This window comes from Hippichthys cyanospilos, chromosome 10 (assembly GCF_059441005.1).
Source record: "Hippichthys cyanospilos isolate Australia breed blue-spotted pipefish chromosome 10, RoL_Hcya_1.0, whole genome shotgun sequence".
NCBI classification, from domain to species: domain Eukaryota; kingdom Metazoa; phylum Chordata; class Actinopteri; order Syngnathiformes; family Syngnathidae; genus Hippichthys; species Hippichthys cyanospilos.
Window position 1 is genome coordinate 15,712,230 of NC_142378.1, and position 22,384 is coordinate 15,734,613.

The 22,384-nt window shown below is 37.6% G+C and overlaps 1 protein-coding gene across 3 annotated transcripts in view; it reads left to right on the forward strand.

Moving 5' to 3' along the window:
* LOC148417272 (discs large homolog 1-like protein) overlaps window positions 1-22,384 on the forward strand; it is a 91,819-nt gene that overhangs the window by 16,604 nt on the left and 52,831 nt on the right. The window contains exons 5-6 of one of the 3 annotated variants that reach the window (XM_088425038.1): window positions 2,670-3,014; window positions 6,200-6,322. The exons of the other annotated variants lie outside the window; for them this stretch is intronic. Coding sequence (XP_088281164.1) covers window positions 2,670-3,014; window positions 6,200-6,322 — 468 coding nt within the window. The remainder of the gene's footprint in view (window positions 1-2,669; window positions 3,015-6,199; window positions 6,323-22,384) is intronic. 3 annotated transcript variants of the gene reach the window in all.

A 22,384-nucleotide genomic window follows, 5' to 3' on the forward strand; every position in this document is an offset into this window, starting at 1 on the left:
ATGTCTTGAGGATCATCAAGTTTCTTTTTGGCAAATTTGAGACGAGCCTTTGTGTTCTTTTGTGATAGCGGTGGTTCAAGCCTGGTAACCCTCTCATGGATGCCATGTTTGGCCAAATTTTTTCTTATAGTGGAGTTGTGAACGCTGACCTGAACCGAAGCCAGCAAGGCTTGCAGTTCTTTCAGATATTTTTCGAGGTTCTTTTGTGACCTGTTGGATAATTCGTCACATTCTTAGAGTAATTCCGTTGGTCAGCCACTCCCAGCTTTCTCTTTTCTTTTTGAGTAAATACAGTACAGTGATAATGGTTTGCTTGAGCTTCAACAGCTTGGAAATGGCGTTGTAACATTTTCCAGACTGATAAATTTCACTTTTCTGTCTCATTTCTTCTGGAATTTGTTTGAATTGTGGCATGATGCATTTGTTCTGGAGATTTTGTAGCCTACTTTCCTTTGTCTAACAGATTCTATTCAGGCAATTTCTTGATTCATCAAAGGGGTGGGAGATCAAGGTTGGATCCAGAAATCAAGAAAGGGGCTAATACAGCACGATACTGTGTGGGTGTCTGTGTGTGTGTTTATACTGTACATATGCATGCAAATGTGTGTGTGTGCGTATACATTATATATATATATATATAATATATTATATATATATATATATATATATATATATATATATATATATATATATATATATATATATATATATATATATATATTATCACACAGTATGTTTGTGTGTTTTCCAAGTTGTGATCACAGTAATACTAAAGCAAGCAATTGTGTGTGACGTAAGAGGTTGACAACGAAAAAGGAAACGATGCAGCGATGAAGGCCCATTTGTGCGTGTGTGAGAAGTCCCTTACGGCACAGGATTCTCTGCGCTTTCATATCTTACCAAGCATGACTAACACTGGTTCTGACTCTGACACACATAGACACAGATTCAAACTAATGTGTAAAAATACACTGTGATGCTGTAACTGCTGACAATCTAGCCACATATCTCATTGATTGACAGGCTGAGTGACACATAGCCTCGCTTAATTCTTTTGTGTTTTTATGTTTCTGGTCACTGGGGTTATCCACAGGCCCTGTCTTGATAAGATATTTTTGGGTCCTGATTGCCACAAAATCTCTGAAGCCAACCTAGAAACAAACACACAGTGTGGTGTAAAAATAAATTTTCCCTTCCCATCATTAATTCAGTGAGAGGCACCGTAATGCCATGTAGAACTCGCACAATGTTGAATTACAGTAAAGCTTTGTCTGTCTGTGCACACATGTGAATGTGAGACCAGAGGGTAGGCGCACCAGTGTTGTGAGGAGGACATAGTAAACCAAGATCTTTTCCCAGTCTTAGTGCTTTTTATTTATCCTTTTTCTTCCAAATTATTTTGAGCCTTTACTTCCTAAGTAGCATGTCAATAGTGAAAGATAAAAATGAGAGAAAACTGGGGTTTTATTTATTTTTGGAGTTTGATTTAAACTGCCGCAAGTTTTTGTTTTCAAAACCCATTGTTTGTTATATCACTTTTGCACCCTAAAAAGGACAGTCAAATAAAAAAAAAAAAACATCCCAGATAAGTTTGAATTTCTGGTTAATGTTGACTGTATGCCAAGTTTAAACAATACCAAGTAATGTAAGTGCAGCAGGCAAAGTAGAGGGTCTTTCCTGACATTGTCTCCCATTCAATGTGTGCCACTTTCTCTGTGAGATTGTGTCCAATCTGAATTTGTCTCACAATTATCCATGGTCAACACAAATGGATTGAAGGATCTTTTGTCATTATTGACTTTGCAAAATTGTGAGACTGAATCAGATTAGTCTTAATCTCACCAAGAAAATGATCCACTTTAAATGGGAGTCAACAGAAGAAAGGATGGGCTGTCAACAAGTTTGTCTCTTACCTCTTCCTTCCTTAAGTATGCCTATGCACTTGTTCATTCCTATGGTTCCCCGAATTGTCTGTCCTACAGTAGATTAAACACTGATGTATTTGAAAGAGGTTTTATTTATTTATTCAAAAACAAATAAACAGCAATAAGGTACATAGATTTTAAATGTTTTAACAAACAAAAAAAAGAGCTATTCCTTGCTTGTGCCTAACTTTATGTAAAAGCCATATTTAAGTAGTTTGTAACCTTTTTTTCCTAAATCTATACAGTATTTTGTTTTCATGTATCATATATATGTTTTAACTGCTCACACCTTCACGTTTGTAAATGGGATTGCTAGTCGAAATTCAGGCACAAAAACTGTGTGTCGGAACCAAAACAAGCCTTGAAGACTTCCAGTTCAGAGTGATGTGCAAACCCACCAAACAGGAAGTGTCAGATGACTGACAAAAAAAAAAAAAAAGATCCATTGAATTAGTTTTTACCCAAAATGTTCTTGGACAGCAAACAAGTATTTTCTTCTGTTTCATCTTTGCACTCTCAAAAACTCTAGCTATACAAATTACCTTTAATATAACTAACATTTCATCACTTCTTTTTCTCCTGGTTGTCTTAAATACTTTGAAGCTTATTTATTATTTTGTCTTTTTTCTTGTTTCCCTTCTGCATTTCCCTCATCACCACTCTTTCATTCCCTCTTACCCTTTTCTGCTTTTCTGTCTTTTCAATGATTTTCTCCTTCCTACCACCCCCCCCCCCCCCCCCCAGAAATATCGATACCCAGAAGAAGAAGGGTCATCACTTGGCCCACCAAAATTCCATCATCATACCTGCCATCAGCACCCAATAGGAGTTACCAAAGAGCTGACCGATGAAAGGACTCTCAGGAGGGAAGGGCTGGGTCAGGGGACCTGGAGAAGAGAAAGGGGCCGCAGTGGAACTTGGGAAAGAGACATGGGAAGAAATATGAAAAGCTCACTAATGAGAGACGGAAGTCTTCGTCGCCATAGCGATCTCCGGGGAGCAGAGCTGGTTCAGGTGGCAGAGCGTCAGCTCTCTCAGATTCAGCATGTCCATGGATATGTCACTCACGCACACATCACACCTGCTAAGGTATTTTTTCTTTTTCTTTTCAACAACAGCAATATAAATAAAATTTGATTGATTGATTGATTGATTTACAGTGCCTTGAAGAAGTAATCATTCTTTTGAACTTCAACCTTGAACTTTATAATATTGTGTGACATTACAACCTCAAAAGCAGTGTTTTTTTTTTTTTTTTTATTTATTTTATGTGATAAGACATCACATTAGCACATTTGACAGCAGGTTGACTATTCCATCCATCCATCCATCCATCCTGTTGAAACAGGTTGGTCATTATTAGTTAGTTTTCAATGCAAATTAGTGTAGGGACATACACTTATTAGACCAAGTTCAGTACATTGAGTATTGACTTGCTCTGCACTGAACATTTATTTTATTTTCTTTCTTTTTTTTTTTTTTTTTTTAATTTTTTTTAGTAAAGGTACTGATATGTGGGATGCCTTTGGCCCCATATTTTACAATCAGACCTGTTACTAAAAGGCAATATGTTGTTTGGCTCACTTTTGTCTTTTTCGTGCCCATCAACTTCATACACATAGTTACAGTAAATGAGGGGTGTTTGAAAAGTTTTAAGCATCGGAAAAACTGGTCGGGATAAAATACTTTTGAACATTCATTTTTCACTATAATCCCTCGTCACGGGCTGAACACTTGCTCCCAAAAGGCACCAAATCGTTTTTATCCCAGTGTAGAAGAACCCTTTTGTTTGGGAGATGCATCAACATGTCCTAAACACACTGCTTAAAACTCTTCATACAGCTATAATAACATCTTGGATTTTGTTTCACCATTGTAAATTAATACATTTCTCAATTGCTTGTTACAGCAATCAAAAATGTCCATACTTAGGTGAAAGTTATTATGGTGTGTTCCTGTTGCGGTGCTTGTTGAACCGGAGGCCCTTCAGTCCTAAACAACACTCTTTAGATGACAACAAACTATTTTGTAGATTGTAGTATTTTATTTACCTGCCCCGTTTGGATATTTGCTGGTTTATTTCTATGAAAAGCTTGTGTGACGACTTTCACTTGTTGCTTGACATTCTGAGTGAATTAGTGAAGGGAGAACCTCAATACAACTCATTCGTGAGCTCATTGTTGCTTTTTACCGCCATCTTGTGGTTCAACATCTCACTCCATCGTTCCGTTTTTTTTTTTTTAATTTAATTTAAACGTCTCTTCCGTCTTTGGTCTGTGTGCATAAGTGAGTGCTTTATGTGGGTTTGTACATGTGCTTGTTATTATATATACATGCGCGCGCGCATACACACATACACACACACGCAGGCATATAGGTTAATATGCACATTTTTTTAAAATTCCTCCCGATATGTGTCATCTGGCGTGCTTCTGTATGACAGATGGATCTGCCATCTTGTTCTCCCCATGTGCATGTTCCCTTCTTGCTGTTTTTATTGCATTTGCTCTTTATTTTTCTCTGTGTGAGGAAATACACAACTTTCTCTTTTTCATTTTTGAACATGTATGATTGATATGTTATGTGTAAATCTTAACAATGAACCACTTAAATGGACCGAGAAATGCTTTATACTGGGGCTGAGTAAATCTTTGTCCCAAAGGGCTGCATCTGATTTGTTTTTAATGTACAGATGAGCCATGTCATTCACTGATGAGGTAAAATAGTTAAAATATGTATGTATAATTGAATTATTTATTATTAGAATACATGTTTATTCATTTTAATGGTACAAATGAGCCATGTCATTCGCAGATGAGGCAAAATAGTTCAAATATGTATGTATAATTGAATTATTTATTGCTAGAATAAATGTTTATTCATTTTAATGGTATTTCATGTAACCATTATAAAGAACTAATTATTTCATAAAATAATGGAGATGAGATAATAGGGATGTGGAAATAGATTGGCACCTGAATCTTTCTACCTCAAGTACTCCAAATTCTTTACACTGACTACTGATGACGCAGTATCAGGATCGACGGGGTTTAATGTCTTGCTCAAGGACACTTCAACATGGTAAAGGTGGCAGAGGATCCAACCCACAGCTTCTTGGTTGGGAGATGACCACCCTACCATTGATCCATATTACCCCTATCAAGCTATACTGCCCCTATTGAGCCATCCCATCCCTATTGAGTCATGCCATCCCTGAGTATGGTTATGAATTTAATGCTTATCAATCTGGTCCTGTAATGCTAATGTTTTTTGTTTACATTTTTGAGCCCAGGCACATATTTCACATCAGAAAAAAAATCTGACCATCGAAAACATTTAGCCCTGACCTCCGTTCAATTCCTTGATACAGTCCACAATGCTTTGAACATTGCGGCAATAAAGACTATCATGGTATAAAGATGAAACACATGATATTTTCTTTATTCGGTACATGTAAACAGTATCATTGAAGTAAAAGTTAGGGCCACGTAGCACGATCGATCAGCTATCAACATATTTTATTGGCCGTTTCGGATCACAAACTTTTTCAAAATACTGGCCGATCACCATCGATCGGAGCAAGCCTACCAGAAAGAAGTCAAATATCTAAAAATGTGTTGGTCAAAAACAAAGCCAGCAATACCGTATTATACACAAGTACTGAGCAAAAAAACGAACAGATCATTAGGGGTGATTTTAGATGGGAGAAGCTCATTGGGCTGTGGTTAGCACGTCCGCCTCACAGTTCAGGGACCCCAGTTGGAATCCAGCTCGCTCCGGCCTTCCTGCGTGGAGTTTGCACGTTCTCTCCTATCCCGCATGGGTTCCCGCCCGGCACTCTGGCTTCCTCCCACAGTTCAAAAACATGCATGGCAGGTGTATTGGACATACTAAATTGTATTTAGGTGTGATTGTGTGCATTAATGGTTGTTTGTCTCTGTGTGCCCTGCAATTGGCTGGCAACCAGTACAGGGTGTCCCCTGCCTACTGCCTGAAGTCAGATGGGGTAGGCACCAGCAAGCCTGCGACCCTTGTGAGGATAAATGGCTCTAGAAAATGGATGGATGGATTTTAGAACACTTACTGTGGTGTATGTTATTCATGAGAAATAGCAACCGACACATTTAATTGTTACTTTAAATATATGTCAATGTATTTGTTTGTCACGCCAAAACATAACATTTGTTTTACCATATCCTTTTGAATCGCTGGGGAGAAGATGCTGAGAAAGCGTGTGTGCTGAATTACACAGTGCTGGTGTTTATTTATCATAGGGAGAATCTCCAGAGGCTGCATTTGATGGCGAGGTGTGGCCTTACCCAGAGGGGGAGGGTTTGAATGAAGTCATAGCCTCACCATTCTCTTCCCTCTATTCTAAAACCCATGCCTGCTACCAGGTAAACCTGCCTCTTTCTGCTGCATGAGTTAAACAATGCATCGTCCTCTACTTTATGAATTTTATGAAATTGTTGGTTTCCCCTGAGCCTTTTGACTATTTTTCCCATGATGCATCACCTGGTAATATATATTTATTTTCTTTTTCAAACAGTAATATTAAGATATTCAATTTCTGTCCAGGCCACTTTTGCTTGTAGTAGTACTTTAGAAACAATTGGAGGCAGCAGAGGTCTAAGAGAGCTAACCTCTGAAGAGTGCACAAGACCATCACACGGAAGCAAACATTGACATTGTTTTATCAATACAGATGTCCAGGTTTACAGTCTGGAACCTATCCTAGTTGCTTATGTGGAAGGTTGAGTAGAGACAATAAACGGTACTGCCACTTTTAGACAGTACCATTAAATTTTACCTTCATCTATTCATTCTATTATTTTACTTCACATAGTCCTCCATTGGGAAATTCAACTCAGACTGTATTTGTGTTGTCAGTTTAATAACCTAACATCGAGGCACGTTTTGGAGTGAGGCATGAAGTCATAGCCCCTGGGTTGAACCCATGACTCAAGAGTTTGAACTGATGATACATAGGATGGCCCCAAGCAAGGTGTGAATTCCAAACCTCCTTGCTGTGAAAGGGTAGTGGTAGTGCTCTATGATGCACCCCTCTGCTGCCACAAGGGGACCTTCCAGCCACACTCAGCTGTAAATGTGCTGCACACCATACATAGTACTAGAGGCAGCAGGATTATGGCCAAAATAATAATCATGATTATTTTGGTCAATATTGCGATCATCGATTATTAAGGCTGCCACTATTAATTAAAGATGAAAAGCCAGCGATAACTTGTAAAAACAAGCCTACCAGTTCATCTCAAGTCAAAGCACTTCGGTCATCCTACCAACCAAGGCAAACTGCTAAGTTGTAAGACATCATTAAGCTTAAGAAATAACAATTGAGCAAATCCTGTAAAGAACTCTTGCAACTTTGTATTATGCTTGGCGCGCCCCGCACGAACCCAGTACCTTCTAGGAATGTCTTTACCGCGTGGAAGTGCCAGGCAGAAAACATGGTCTGACGAACTATTGCTTTTTATTTTTTCTTTATTTATTTTTTTACATCAGACTCCTGGCCTCTGTATATTTGCTGGCTAACACCAAAAAGCAATAGTTCGTCAGACATGTTTTCTGCCTGGCACTTCCACGCGGTAAAGACATTCCTAGAAGGTATGGGTTGTGCGGGGCGCGCCAAGCATAAACAAAGTTGCAGACGTTCTTTCAGGATTTGCTCACTTGTTATTTCTTAAGCTTAATGATGTCTTAAACTAGCGTTTGCCCTGGTGGTAGGATGACCGAAAGTGCTTGACTTGAGATGAACTGGTAGGCTGCTTTTTACATGTTATCGCTGGTTTTCATCTTAATTAATAGTGGCAGCCAATATCGTGATCGCAATTAAAATTTGATTAATTGTGCAGCCCTTCATAGTATCCAATTACACACAGGCAGGAAGCAAAGCTATAGATGGCGGCATGAAAGAAACAAGCAAACAGCGCACATGTGGAGGTATTTGATGGAAATACAGTACTTGCTTTCTGTCTCTAGCACATATGCAATTAGATGCAAAGGGCACACTGAGACTTTAGTGGCCTTTTTTCAGTAAGATAATGCGGATTACTAGGTTAGAGGGAAAGTCAAGGTGGTGCGTGCTGATAACTTTGTTTAGGTCCTTTTATTTGTATGTTTATATTTTACATTTCCAGTGATCAAGGGAGAATATTCAAGTTCACAGGAGCAACAATTTTTATGTTTGGATCATTTTGAGCATGTAAGTTTATCATCAGGTGAGTTTACAATCACGTGATGTACTTCTTGTGATATGTTGTTCAGCTCTCTTGCTAACGTGCAGTCAGATGTGACAGCATTTACCAAGGCAATCAAGGGAATGTGTTCACCAGCTTGTTTATTGGTATTTATGTGTTTTATGTGAATATGTACAATGTTAGCTGTGGCTAATGTCAATTTTACGTTTGTTAGTTCTACGGTGTGAGCTGTTGGTCGTAAGTATGGATGAATCGTGTTGAAGAAAAGTGCGGGACCACAGTAAACATAAGTGCTAAGAAGCAAAGTAAGAGGAAGAAGTTGTGTCGTTCGATTGTGGACAAGCCAGCATGTCAATAAATTATAAAAATGCATCAAATATTGTAACAAATACATATTAGAATTACCAGCTCTACTCTACTCTGTCAATGTGATGGGAAATAATAATGGACATTTATAAAATGATAGATTAACCTGCACTTGTAAATCAGAATGGTTTGAAAAATATTGAGAAAAATGGATAAGGTACATGCAAATTAAAAAAGCCCAATTCAATGAAGACAATGTACAGGTGTCAATAATATTGTTCACTTTCTGTTGTATTGTTTTGTTAATTTTTTTTCTTGTTCCCTTTCATTTTTGGATAGGAAATTTGGGGGGTAAAATGTGAATGGTGTTATGTACATGCTCAAGCATGTAAATTGCTCCCATCTACAAAAGTTTGAAAAATTGCAAAAAAAAAAAAAAAAAAAAAAAAGAATAACCGGCTCCAGCAGCAGAGGAGAGACATCGCGCTTTTTGATGTCATATTCATTAGTGTCTTGTTCAATCGAGCACTGGTATCTCCTGTCTCATTATTATACAACTTTTGACCTTTCCACCTTTCATTATCATACACCTTTCGACTTGAAGAGCTGTTTAATTACCTGCCTTTTTTTTTGTAACAAGACCTTCGAAAGTAGATGTGTCACTGTATTTAATTGTGAACAATAAATATTTTCTGTAGTTCTGTGAAGAGGCAAAAAGTATCGGATTTACTCATTTCTGTTTATTTCCATTCAAGCAAACATACATTCACTTAACCTTCTACTGCACAATATAACTTTTGCACGTAATAACTATAGTCCCTAGGGCTTCACAATTTATCAAATTTTAACCGCAATCACGATAATTGCTGCCACGATTAATTAAGATGATCCTTGGCTATATCAACATCTAAAAAGCCGCACCTTACTATAGATAAGAATCTAGTTTTTAGGATTGTCTCGTCTTGCGCACCTGCACTTTGTTATTGTACATATAAAACGCAGAGGGTAGTGAGAAACGCAATTTCAATTTCTTTGTATGTTAAGCACATGTGAAGAAATTGACAATAAACTTGACTTTGATGTCAAATCAAGCACACTTTCATCCAACCACCAGGGGGCAATGTTTCCCATATGTTTGCATGACAAAAGCCTCTGTTTTTTTCAACCTAATATATTATTTACCAGTGTGAAATGGTGGTGTGTTTCTCATGTAATTTATGAATCTATATATATAGTGCTAGCTGTCAATTGAGACTCATTTTGACAAAAAAAAAAATTGAATAAATTTGGTTTAAAATAACCAAAAATGGCGTTTTGACTGCTAATTGATTAAAATTTGCTTAAAAGTAAATAATGTGCTTAGGTCTAAGTAGGCTTCGATTTTGTCATTGGTTTGCACTCAGCAAGTAAGTTACCTGTGTTGCCCTGTGTTCTATTTGTTTTAATTATTATTTACATTATTTATTTTAGTTTATTATGATTATTTATAAGTATCAAGACTTGAAGCCTTCTTCATATACTGCTTGTTTAAAAAAAAGAAAGTGCATAAAGAGACAAGTTTCACCAAACATGCTGAATAATCCTGATTAATAATCGTAAATTCAATATTGACCAAAATAATCGTTATTATTATTTTGGCCATAATCGTGCAGCCCTAATAGTCCTACAGTGAAGCTAAAATTAAACATTTTGGGAACCCAAGGTTCCAATTAAACACTGATAGATTTCACACATGAATAGATCTGAAACAAATTGATAATCAAATTAGATAACAACTACCCTAAAATCTTGTGATACAGACATTTTTTTCCATATAAAATGACCCAAAATTGTCCCACTGTATTATCAGAAGTGGGCAGTCTGTCGGTACAGTTTGGCTCACAGACTGCCAAACTATAAAAATGTTCTAAAAATGACAAACAAAGCCCAATGGAAGAGTTCCATTTCATCCGTCATTTTAATTTGTCATCACCATAATGGTTTTCCACTTCATTCTTTTAAATTTCCCAAACTTCTGAGAAATGTTTAAACTGCAATATATGTGGGAGGGTGAAATCATAAACACAAATGCTGCCTATATAGTGATCTTTCTTCCTCAGCCCCATGCGTAGTTTTGTCGGCTTTTGTTAATCTTGTGCCCTCCATGTGCCTGGACCACTGCGCATTCCACTTAAATAAGAGTGCACTTGTTGGTTTGTTAGTTTTGCGTTTAGAAAAAGTATTGGATTTTCCCTATTGGAGTCAGTACTGTGCTGCGCATGTGTCAATCGCCATTCGTTGGCAAGATGGACACCTCTGAGTGTGGCTTCCTTATTTATGTCGGCAGAGACCGGGGTAATAAACCGGTGTTGACATATATTTGCCCATGTTTTGTAGATTCTGTGCTATTGTGAACTGAATTCAAAGGGGAATTGTATTCGTATTTGCTCCCTCTCTCGTTCGCTTGGTGTACTGATAGGTTTGCAAAGTATGGTGTCTTTGAGACACTGTAGTGTGCGGTTTAAGGCCAAGCTGTAGAGAGTACTGTTAAATTATGTTTTTTTTAATTATTTTTTTAAGAGGTTTTATGTCTTATTTTTGTAGGACGACAGAGGTTTAATATTTTGGGGGTTAGCGATGATGATTGATGAGAGTGATGGACTGACTAACAATTGTCTAGGGAGCGACTGACCACACAGGACTACAACACATTGGTATGTACACATGGGACGACAATGCCCTGAAAGATTTGCACATATATGACATCACTCTCCCCAGACGATAGGGGTTAGGTGACCTCATCTCTTATTTTTTATTACCAATGTGAAAAGTCCTCATCATCTTCTTTTTCTTTAGTAACAAAAACAAAAAAACCTTTGGGCTAAAAAGTCAGCTTTTCAATCAGAAAAAAAATGGCTAAATATTTAGAGTATATTGGGTTACTGTTTGTTTTATAATGTTTAGTGGCATAATAGTGGGATTACTACAAAAATCGAACTGCATAGCTTTGGACTTGGTGACATTAAGCCTTAGAAATTACTCAATGCTTTATTTGGTAAAATAATTCAAGACTGGCCCTTGGCCGACATCATGGGGATGCCTGAATCATCAGCATAGTTTATGGTGGATCATGACTCAAATGTACGACACAGTGTTTAGTATGCAGTATAAATAACAAAGGTGAGAAGATGCATCCTTCGGGTGATCCTGTGGCCCTCTGAATTGAATGATTTGGTTTATCTGAAATAATACAAATGATGCATCCAATGTTTTCTCCAAGGCGGTTGTCCAGTGCCACTATTTGTTATCCACAATAAGCCATTGTTGTGCACGTAACTATTGCATGTCAATTTCCTCATCATCCTGTGAAATGAAAAATTAAGTCCCCGGCTCTATCTCTCTTTCCGATGTCTGTCTCCTATAGAGAATAACCCCCTATATATCCTTTTAACAGTGGGAGACTTAGATGGTGCTTCCCTTACCAGAATCGAACAGTGGACTAATGGAAGGGCTGGGGTTGAGCCAAATTGGTTAGGAACCACAACAAAGCACAACAGTCTACTGATCTGATTGGTTTTTGGAAAAGGCCACTTTTCAAATTCAATTTGTCTGATTTGCTTTTTTACTGTCGATGTCAACGTTACTGTGTTTATCTTCCGCATGCAAAGATGCAATTGTTAACACCGGGCAGAGAGAACACAAATATAAACTTGGATAAATAGTAAAGGAAATGGAGTATTGTTGAGAAATAGGCCAACTTTAATGAGCAAATGATCATGGAGGATAAAGGATAAAGAGTTGATTAACCAAAATGTCAAATCTTTGGTTGAGGTGAAGTACAATGACACTGTTGCAGAGGAAGCCCTGATTATGAAATGCATTGTGGCAACACTGATCCCAATGATTAAACTTGGTGCTTACTACCAAGTCTTCTGCACATACAATGAAAAGATATTGTGAATGAGTTGAAAAAAAAGATCTGAATGTATTGTTTTGAAAAGTTCAAATCCGCCTTTTGCATGAATATTATCGACTTGCCTGAGTCCTTTGCAAAAGTAAACAATGTATCTTCGCAAGACATTCTAGGACATTTGTTTGGACATAGCTCTGACATAGTTTGAGCCAAATGTCTACTTCTCAAACTTTAAAAGCTGTCTCTCCATTTGAAATCAGAAGATCCTCTTACGATCTACAAAACTTAAGAATTTACACGCAAGAATAGGATACTTAATCCCCATTTTGTATTTTTAATTGTCACAATAATCCTGGGGAAACATAAGGATATCAAGGTTCATTATTAACCGGTACACTTATTTCGGTGTAAATTTGAGCTTTTGAAAAAGTAGACTTAAAACATGGACATAAAAATATGAGCTTATTACAAGACCATTAACTTACTACAATTTTTCCAAAAATGAAACTTTATGTCAATCCCAAATTTGAGTTTAGAATGTATTTATGATTTTCCAAGGCATGTGCCATACTTATACCATAATGTACAGTAGTAGATGGGCTTGTACATAAAATAAAACCTCTGTCATTGGGGAATTTTACAAAAACAAGAGCATGGGAATGGTTCATTCTTGTAACCATAATATACTTCATATACGTCATTTAATTCCATCTGAAATTATGAGTATGAGTAAACATCACAATAATGAACACAAACGTCACAATAATGAACACAAAACACTTTGCATAACATTTACTCTAGGTACTGGAAAGGAAATACACTGAGTATTTATGTGGAATGCAAAAGCAAAAACGATGAGCAGTACCATAATGTAAAAAAGGAGCTATTGAAAACCTTTCAACTAACTAATTTTAACTGCCTTTTTTCCATGCTTCAAAAGTGTTTGCGTTTGAGCCTGGGAAAGTTTTATGAACTCTTTTAAAAGCTACTGTACATTGTACTGTATTCTTGATAATCTATAACTAGCCATTACCAGGGTAAAGTTCAGTCTTTGGATATTAAACATGCATGATGTGTGCTTTTATTTAATTGGTCATGAAATATTAATAGAGCTGGCATTCACTCGCTGACATTTGACAAGAGAGGGGAGAAAGTGAAAGAGCCGCATGAAGGCAGGTGGTTATTTTTCCAGCTTGTGTACTCTACATTTCTAAACAAATAGTGCTGTTCCAGATTGTTGTACTGGAAAAAAATAGTGACTTATATTAAGTTCAAATTTAAGTTGGTAGGCACACAAAATATCATTTAAAATACATTCAACATCTGTTTTACTGTATATATTGCGGTTTAGCAGATAATGCTCCGAATGTAAAATGTGCTTCACAACTGAATGGTTTCATTTTTTTTAAATATCTTCCTATGATGTATGTTTTTTTTAAAATTATCTCACCAATATAGTGCCCATTGACATCAATGAAATTGCCCCAAATCTTACACTTAACGATACAAGTATAGCTGTTTTGCTTTTAATGTTTGACTTACACCAGAGAAATGGCTTGGGCATGATCTGTTTAATCTTACATTTCCAATATACTGTACACATACGAGCGTGCGCGCACACACCTCTTCCCTTCAGTTTACTACGATAGCTCTCGTCTCAGAAAGATAATCAAACATCCTTAAATCTTCCAAAACAATAGATCTATCAGACAGTACCTGGTGTATTTCGGGACCCAGGAAGCTGTCGCTATAGTTACTGTTCCCAAGGAAACAGGAAGAAGCTGTAACAGGGGTCCTGCTCCACCTGTGGTTAATCCTTTGGGATGAAATAAAAGATGTTGATCTGTTTGGCCAATTGTCCTCTCAGGATTATGGGTATGCTGCGAGAATAAGTTTCAATTTGTGCTATATAGCATGAAAACATGTGAACTGATAGTGTGCTTCTCTCAAGTCTAAAAACGTTCATAATTTTGAAATTTAGAATTTGTCGCGCTCCTCTCTTCTTTTTCATCTTTGTCAGTGCCCAGCAACAGCTTGTTGTTTCTGTGCTGGAGTCTATGCATGCATGTCTGTGTTCTTCTAACTGCTTTCATGTGAGAGAACGTGAGTGTGAGTGTGTGGGAGAGCTGTGTGCCGCAGTATCTGCAAAAAGCCTGAGGAGATTTAGCTTCACAAATTTAAGCACGAATATATGTGTGTGTGTGTGTTTATATATATATAAAACTTTGTGACGTGAATGTATGTGGATAAAAGTAATTCCATATTTCACACCTTTTAGCTTTTGCGCACATACAGTACACTTAATGAGGAATCTGACCAGTTGGAATTCCGAGATACAAACTGTTCTTTCTTTCCCCACCTAGTCACCAGCATGACTGCCTGTTTATATATGCCACTGCAGTTGTGTATTTTTGTGTGAGTGTGTGCGTATGCTGAGAATAGAATTTGTCATGTCGGTGGTTGTTTGGCATATGGAGGCGTGGCTTGAGCTCGTCATGGTATCTGACAGTGAGGAAAGGAGTGAGGTGTCAAATTGCAGCTTCAAAAGACTGTATAAGATAAACAGAGAAAGGGAGAGAGAGAGAGGGAGGGAGAAAGAGAGCGAGAGTGAAAGACAGAGGAAGCGAGGTAGGGGAAGAGAAGGAGAGGAGATAAAGTATTGTAGTGAGAGATGTGAAGAGCGAGACTTGGAGTCAGATGAGCAAAGGAAAGGAAGAGAAGACGAGTTTCAGCGTGATTATCCAAACCATCCTCCCACTCTAGATGCCTGTATCCTTCCACCTGCTTCTTTGCATCTGTCCGGCTACTGATGTGCCCCATACACCAGCCCGTATTTTTTAATGGGAGCTCACAAAAGAGCAGAAGGCAGATTGACTGGCCATCTCCTTAGAAGAGGAAGTAGAGAGGAGGTGGGTTTGGAGGAAGACACAGACAAAGAGTGAGTTCCTTTCAGTAATCAATTCTCATATGTCATCCGGCCCACACTCCCTCTCGCGCCGTTTACTCTTTAGTGAGTGTCGAATTCAAGAAGATTCATGAACTCAAGATCTGGGGATCTTTTTCACAACTAAGCTTGGGAAGGATGGTGCGATTGACGGACAAAAAGTGGATTATCAGATGGACCGCACGCTTGGACTGATGTTCCAATTGTAAAAAGGACTCTGTTTTCCTAACATCTTCTGCCTCATGATAATCTCTTTATCTGGCAGCTGCTCTCACAGTACTTGGGACAAAAGGAGATGATACAAGCAAATAGAATTAACTATGCCTTTTCAGTCCCTTTGCGCATGTTGCAAAGTTGTACTATACATCTGATGGCAAATCCATAATGGACAGAAGAACGAGTCAGCTCATGCAACGGGGGAATCAATGGAAAAGTGTTTCAACCTAAATTCCCAATTGTCTGACGGAAGAAGCTAGCAGACAGGGCAGAACAGACAAGATGAACTATATTTTTGGCAACAATACTCTTTACCCCCGCAGTGGGAGGGTTGGCGGAACATCTGGGGGTCAAGGTTCAGGGATCGGAGTCAAACAAAAACTGGGACCCAAACGTGGCTCTTCGGAGGAACTGGCACCACCACACAACTCCTCCCCATCCACCTCCTCTCCTGCCTCCTCATCTCCTTCCACATCCTCCTCTCGTTGGCAGCAGCTCCTTATGTTCTTCTCCAAAAGGAGTGCCTTCACTGACTGTATTACCTCGAGACAGGTAACATATTTCACATACTCTTTGTGGTTGCGAGTTGTGCTTAAGGGCTGGTAGGGGATCAGGGTGGGAAGTCTGTAATCCTAGATCATCTTTTGTGTTTGAATGTCTGCGTGTGCGTTTTCAGGCTGACTCTAGTTTAAGTCTCTTTCATAGCAGAGCAGCAGACAGGGCTCACGTTTGAAGCAGCTCTACTTGTCGGTGAAATATTTTATCATGTTGCCAGGGAAGTGAGACGCAGAGAGCTGCTGAGTTGCCATGGTAAAGTTATTCATCCAGTCACTTGGCTTAACAGAACCAATGACATAAAGTGGTCCACCCTGTTTTAAATAATATCGTAAAAAAGGAAAGTGAATGAACTAATTCAATTGGATTCATGTGTCTTTCTTTCATAATATTAATGGTTGTTATGGTATGATTGAGTGAAAGCTGGAACATGTTAAGACAAAATGTAATGTCCTTAAAATTGAAAATGTGTATATGTTTAGCTGGCATAGGTCTCAAACTCTAGTCTTCAAGGGGTAATACCTTGCATGCTTTTGATGTTTCCCAAACACACCTGATTCAAATGATTAGGACCATTTTCCAGCTCCTGCAGAGTTGCTGATGGGGTAATCATTTGAATAAGGTGTGTTGGGGGAAGAAACCTGGAAAACATGCATAATACCCACCTTCAAGGACTGCAGTTTGAGACCACTGCTGTAGAGTTTATTTATCAACCGCTTGTACAAGTAACTTTGGCCAAAGCAACACATAGCTACTAGTTAAACGCACGCACGCACGCACGCATGCATGTATGTTAGGCTGGGAGGAAGGTATTAAGGAAAAATCAGTGTTTTAACCCTAACCCAAAAAAAAAGAGTGAACCTTTACAGCTGAGAGCAGTGATATCAGGCGCACCCTTGTATTGCATTACCATTTTCATAAAGTAATGTAACAATCTGGGAACCATTGTACAGTAGCTGCATTACAAAAATGCAAGTATGGCCTAAACGGCCTTTCATCTGCTACAATTCCTGTACACATAAAGTAAAATCATTTCATTCTTTTGGTTGTTTGTTTGTCCTCTGGCAGGATAATTTTACATTTGTTGCATACCATATACGTATTTAGTGTGCTTTGTCGTAGATCTTTAGATGAAACTATCCTGAAACCAGGGCACAGTGCTCTTGTTAGGCGAAGAAGCAATTTTGAGGACTACCCTCAACAGTGTTCGGTATTAGGTTTCTTTGCAGAAATGGAAACATGTATCATTGTGTACGTATGTGACCTATGATCAAAAAAGCAGTTTTATGTAAGTTACTGGCATCATACAAAACGAATGTGCGTATGTTCAGAGTTATATTATTTTTTCGAACAATACCAATTTGGGTACTCAAATTTTAGAGCTCACACATATTAAACCAAAGTATGGTAATTGGTAATTATCTTATATTGCACTTTTCCAGATTACACGGCCCTCAAAGTTCTTTTTTTTTTTTTTTTTTTTACATTTGTCGTCTCATTCACCCACTTATGACACAGCACCTTGGGTTCAGTATCTTGCTCCAGGATAGTTTGACTTGGTCACATTGGCCGGAGATCAAACTCACAACCGATACATTGCCAGACTACCACTGTACCACTGAGCCAAAGGATACCACACCACAAATATTTGCGATACATAAAATTTCTGTTACGAATGACAAATAAAAAAATATTTTACATTGTTAGGCTTTTTTTAAAATGAATTAATAATATTAATAATCATCATCATCATTTTTCCTCAGTCAATGAATGCGAGTAAATAAGTGTGAAATAAGTATATGCATCAAATACCATAATAATCATCAAACAAGCCAAAATGGGCCAGCAAATAAATGTAATTGATGGTAAAATTGTATTTTTAATGCACTCTAAGCATCAACATAACAAAGCAAAATGCAGTCAGCCGTGTAGAAATTTAGTTAAAAAATAAATCCTGTTTGTTAAATTCGTTAACGTATGATGGCGATATATATCGTATCCTCATTTAGTGTTTTAGTTCAAACAACATACTTAGTTGCTAGTTGCATCTGCATTTGGCTATGGTTGCCTTTGCAACACTGAGTGCCTATATAAGAAAGGTCAATACACAAAACAATAAGGAATGGTTCATAGCAGCTTCAAAGCAGATACTATCTCTAACTATTATTACTGTAAATATAAATATTTTTAAAGTTGACTTACCTGACTTGGTTGACTTTTACAGAGCCTTCCTTTCAGCCATTTGTAGTGGGTGCCATTGCAAGTCCTGAGTCCTTGAAAAAGGACAAGACTGGCATTTGCCCAATACAGATAACTGGTATTGGTACTTGCCCATCCTTCCCATTGGAATAACGTAAGTTAATGGATGGTGTGCTGCAAATGCTGCACTTAGGAAGTTTCCCGCCACCTCATAGCTCAGACGATGGAAAAAGTTAACCTAGCTCCTTTACAGCAATCACCGGCTCGGGCTTACTGCATGGCTAATGTGCAGCTAGACTAATACTGAACCATACTCACACAGACACACACATGCACACTTGGGAGAAGCATAGTCTCAGAATTTGCTGCATGTGTTTATAAACTTAAAAAGCAGTTGCATTGCTCGCTTGAATTTTAAAATTTTATTCAATCTTGCCTCTCTATGGACTTCTGATTACACTTTTATTGTAGATAGTGTGCAATAGCATGCTCTCCAACTTCCCTCATTTGGTGTTATCCAGAAGTAGCAAAAATACTTTTACTCTGCATTTATGTAGAAGAACAGATCGTTGTTAAAATCAAATATAATAACATGTCAATAAACGACTTTAACTGATTAAGTAAAAAGTAAGTCTTCTCAAAGTACATGAGTACAAAAGTAAAACATGAGAACAAAAGTAAAACATGAGTAAAAAAGTAAAAACATTTTTCGTAGTCACTTATTAACAATACCGATCTAATGTACAAGGAAACGTAAACTGCACAAAAACCTGTTCCATCCATGTTTTGCGCATATTGTGCTACTACCAAGAAGAATAACCACATAACTTTTTGTTTATCTTTTTTTTTTTTTTTTTTTTTAAGGATGATAAAATTGCTAACGACCTAAACAAGCTAAATTAACTAATGGTAAAAACATCTATGACCATGAGATGTGAGTCACGACTGGAAGAAAAAATGGAGGCCAGAAGTGGCCAAACTGCGTTCCCTCCGCACTGTGTCCAGGCACTCTAGTGCTTCTTTGCATTCATTGGAGGAGCTGGATAAGGTTTGGTTTTCTTCAAGATGCCTCCTCTGTAATACAATCTCAGATGAGCAAAAGTCAACGGGTGGAGGGATGAATCGTTACAAATAGATAAAATACAATTTTCCTTGGATACATTATATCAGATCAGAAGACCATTTTTAAAGACTAGAAATTCATGTCGTTTTTACTGTAGGTCAGCACAACATATGATGCATTTCCCCACACATTCCATTATACTGTCGATAATATCAAACATGAGTCAAACGATTTTTCAGAATCTACTTTGTTGCCACCTATGACTTAGTGAATACATTTTAAAGCGAACTCACTCTCATTCGCAATTTTTTCTTCTCAGTAGTGCTATCTTCTCATCCTCCTCCTACTTCCCCACTCTCTTATGTATGATTGATGAGTGGTAAAGGTAAGAGGTATGAAAGTCATTCTGACACTTAAGAAAGAGCTCTAAAAGCCTTAAAGAGCAGTTTAGTGGTCATAGGAAATTGGGATAGAGATAGATAGACAACTATAGAAGTGAACTGACATTGAAAGACATGTTTAAAAAAAAAAAACATTAGTATAATAAAGGCATTTTAAATGAATTGCCGCGTTGGCTATTTGCTATAGAGGACCACATTGCCAACATTAAATAAATATATACATATTAAATAATTAATTAAATGTATAATAAAGTAAAAGCGAGGGCACAATGATACCTCCAACACTTAATTAACAGCATGCTCTGTACTCAATATCAGAAGACAATATCAGCATTTTATCAGAAAAAACTCTAGCTGATCTTTTATTATTTTGAAAAAGACTGCTGATGGATTGGTGAGGCTCTAATTCTTAAATAGTACTCTTTCTTCCCTTGCAGAGTCATATTAAATCTAGCTTTATCAAACCAGACCTCTTATTGCACTTCCTCCCTCCTATTTTCTCTGTTGGTCAAATTGTCTTTAGACAGAGACAAGAAGCAGTATGCATTAATGAGCTCTCCAACTTTCAATAAATTACTGTATTATCCAAATGTTTCAAATGGACTTACACAGTGTGACATAGTGGAAATCGTGATACTCTAAATCAGCATGCACTCTTTTGTTTGTTTGTATGTTTAACCTGCACAATAAACAACAATTATTCATATTTTGCCAGGCATGATGTTTATAAAAATATTCACGCTTTCACACCTTAAGATAATCAAAATCACCATCATTATTCATGGGAAAACAGCAAGCCACCAAGCAAGCCCAGCACATCCATACATCCATTATGTAACGATCAATGTTCCAAACATTGTTCCAAACTCCGTTCGGCATTTTTCAACATGAACGCCAGTCACTGCTAGGCATCTCTAGCGGCGTTCTGGATGCTGTCTCAAATGCCGCTAGGTGTAAAAAGCGGTGTGAAAAGTGTTATTCTAAAAGCGTAAAGCGTAACTCAAAACAAACGCGGATCAGTGTTGTATGATCATTCGCTTGCCATAGGTGTGGGGCTACCATGAAAACAAAAACAAAGCAGTGGGTGTTTGATGGGCCATTGATCCTTCAGGAAAAAAAGACAAACATATCTGAGGAGAAGACAACATTGAACAATTCTTGGGCTGAATATATGCCAATGCGGAAGGATTGCCTGCATTGCATCCTGAATCGTAAGTAGGTTAATGAGTTGTCCGTGTAGAGTGCCATCCTTATCCAAATCACCCTGTAAGTGAAGACTGTGTAGCTCACCCCTAACCCTAGTGAGGATAGGCTGTTTAGATATTGATATCTTTTTCCACTTTCGTGTTACAGCCATTTTGCAGAGTACCTTCATTTTCAGCAGATCAAAAGTTGTGAAAATCCTCTGAAGTAACTGTTTGCCTAATTTCTGGAGCCCAGAACCTCCCTAACAATCTCTTTAATTAAAGCTGAAAGTCTCAAAGGAAAAGAATTTAAAAAAAAGAAAAGAAAGAAACTGACATTGACTCAACTGTAGCTATCTTTAGTGTAGTACATTGGTATTTTGGTAAAGCTTCACACTTTCTGTAAAATTCTTCACCTCCCACAGTCTAACTTGCACACTCGGAGATAATATGGCTTAACATCACAAAGGAGCAGAAGTGTGAAGACAGCGATGCTTACTGCAGGCGTCAATACAACCTCATTTTTGGCAAGTAATTAAACAAATGAAGATGATCATCAGGTTTAATTTCATACAAAAAATGAAAAGGTATTTAAAAACATCTTATTTCAATCACTGTGTTCATATACTATAGACCTATTGCTTTTTGCCGTGGTAACCACTGAGTGAGTTACCTCGATGTTCACACCATACAATAATTCATTTTGGAATTATTTGAGGATTTAAGAGCACTAACTTGAGCATTTTAATACTCAGACATGTTTACAATTCTCAATGCTAGATCTTGATCATGTCTAGTGTCTTGTGTGTACAAAGGCGAGGGCTGAATATTTCCAAAATCAATTGATTAGGGACATGGTAAGCGGCGGCATTTATTTAACATGTTTATAACCTGGACCACCACTGCCCTCATTAGGCTTGTCATCACTCTCTGTGAGATCAACTGTTGTCATGGTGATGATGCTGCACTGATCACCAAGCAGAGCAAAACATGTCAATCTGAGTCAAAGAGAAACACAAAATGTATTAAATACGGAGTCAAATTACTTATTTTTGCAGAAACACTTACCGTCTTAGCCAATTGTGTTACAATACATATGATTTTTGCTTTTGAGAGTGCATTGGGTATTGCATGACCTTCTGTGTGTGGGATGATGCTTTTCATATCTCTTCATTCTTCTGCCTCACACATGAAGAGCCTCTATCCATCTCTCCACTTCTTCATTTTTTTCTCTACGCTGATATAAACATATAAAAAGATTGTGGTCAATCAAATGATCTATCGTGATTTGACCGTTGTCTTCACTCGAAGTCACGTGTCAAAATAACCCAATTTCAATTTGAGTGACCTGCTATGTGGGTCATATTTTTGCAACTTTCTGGGTTGTTCTTTTATTAAAAAATAAACAAATAAATATATATATATATATACACACACACACACATATACAGTCGGCACCCGGTTTACGAACACCCTCTTTT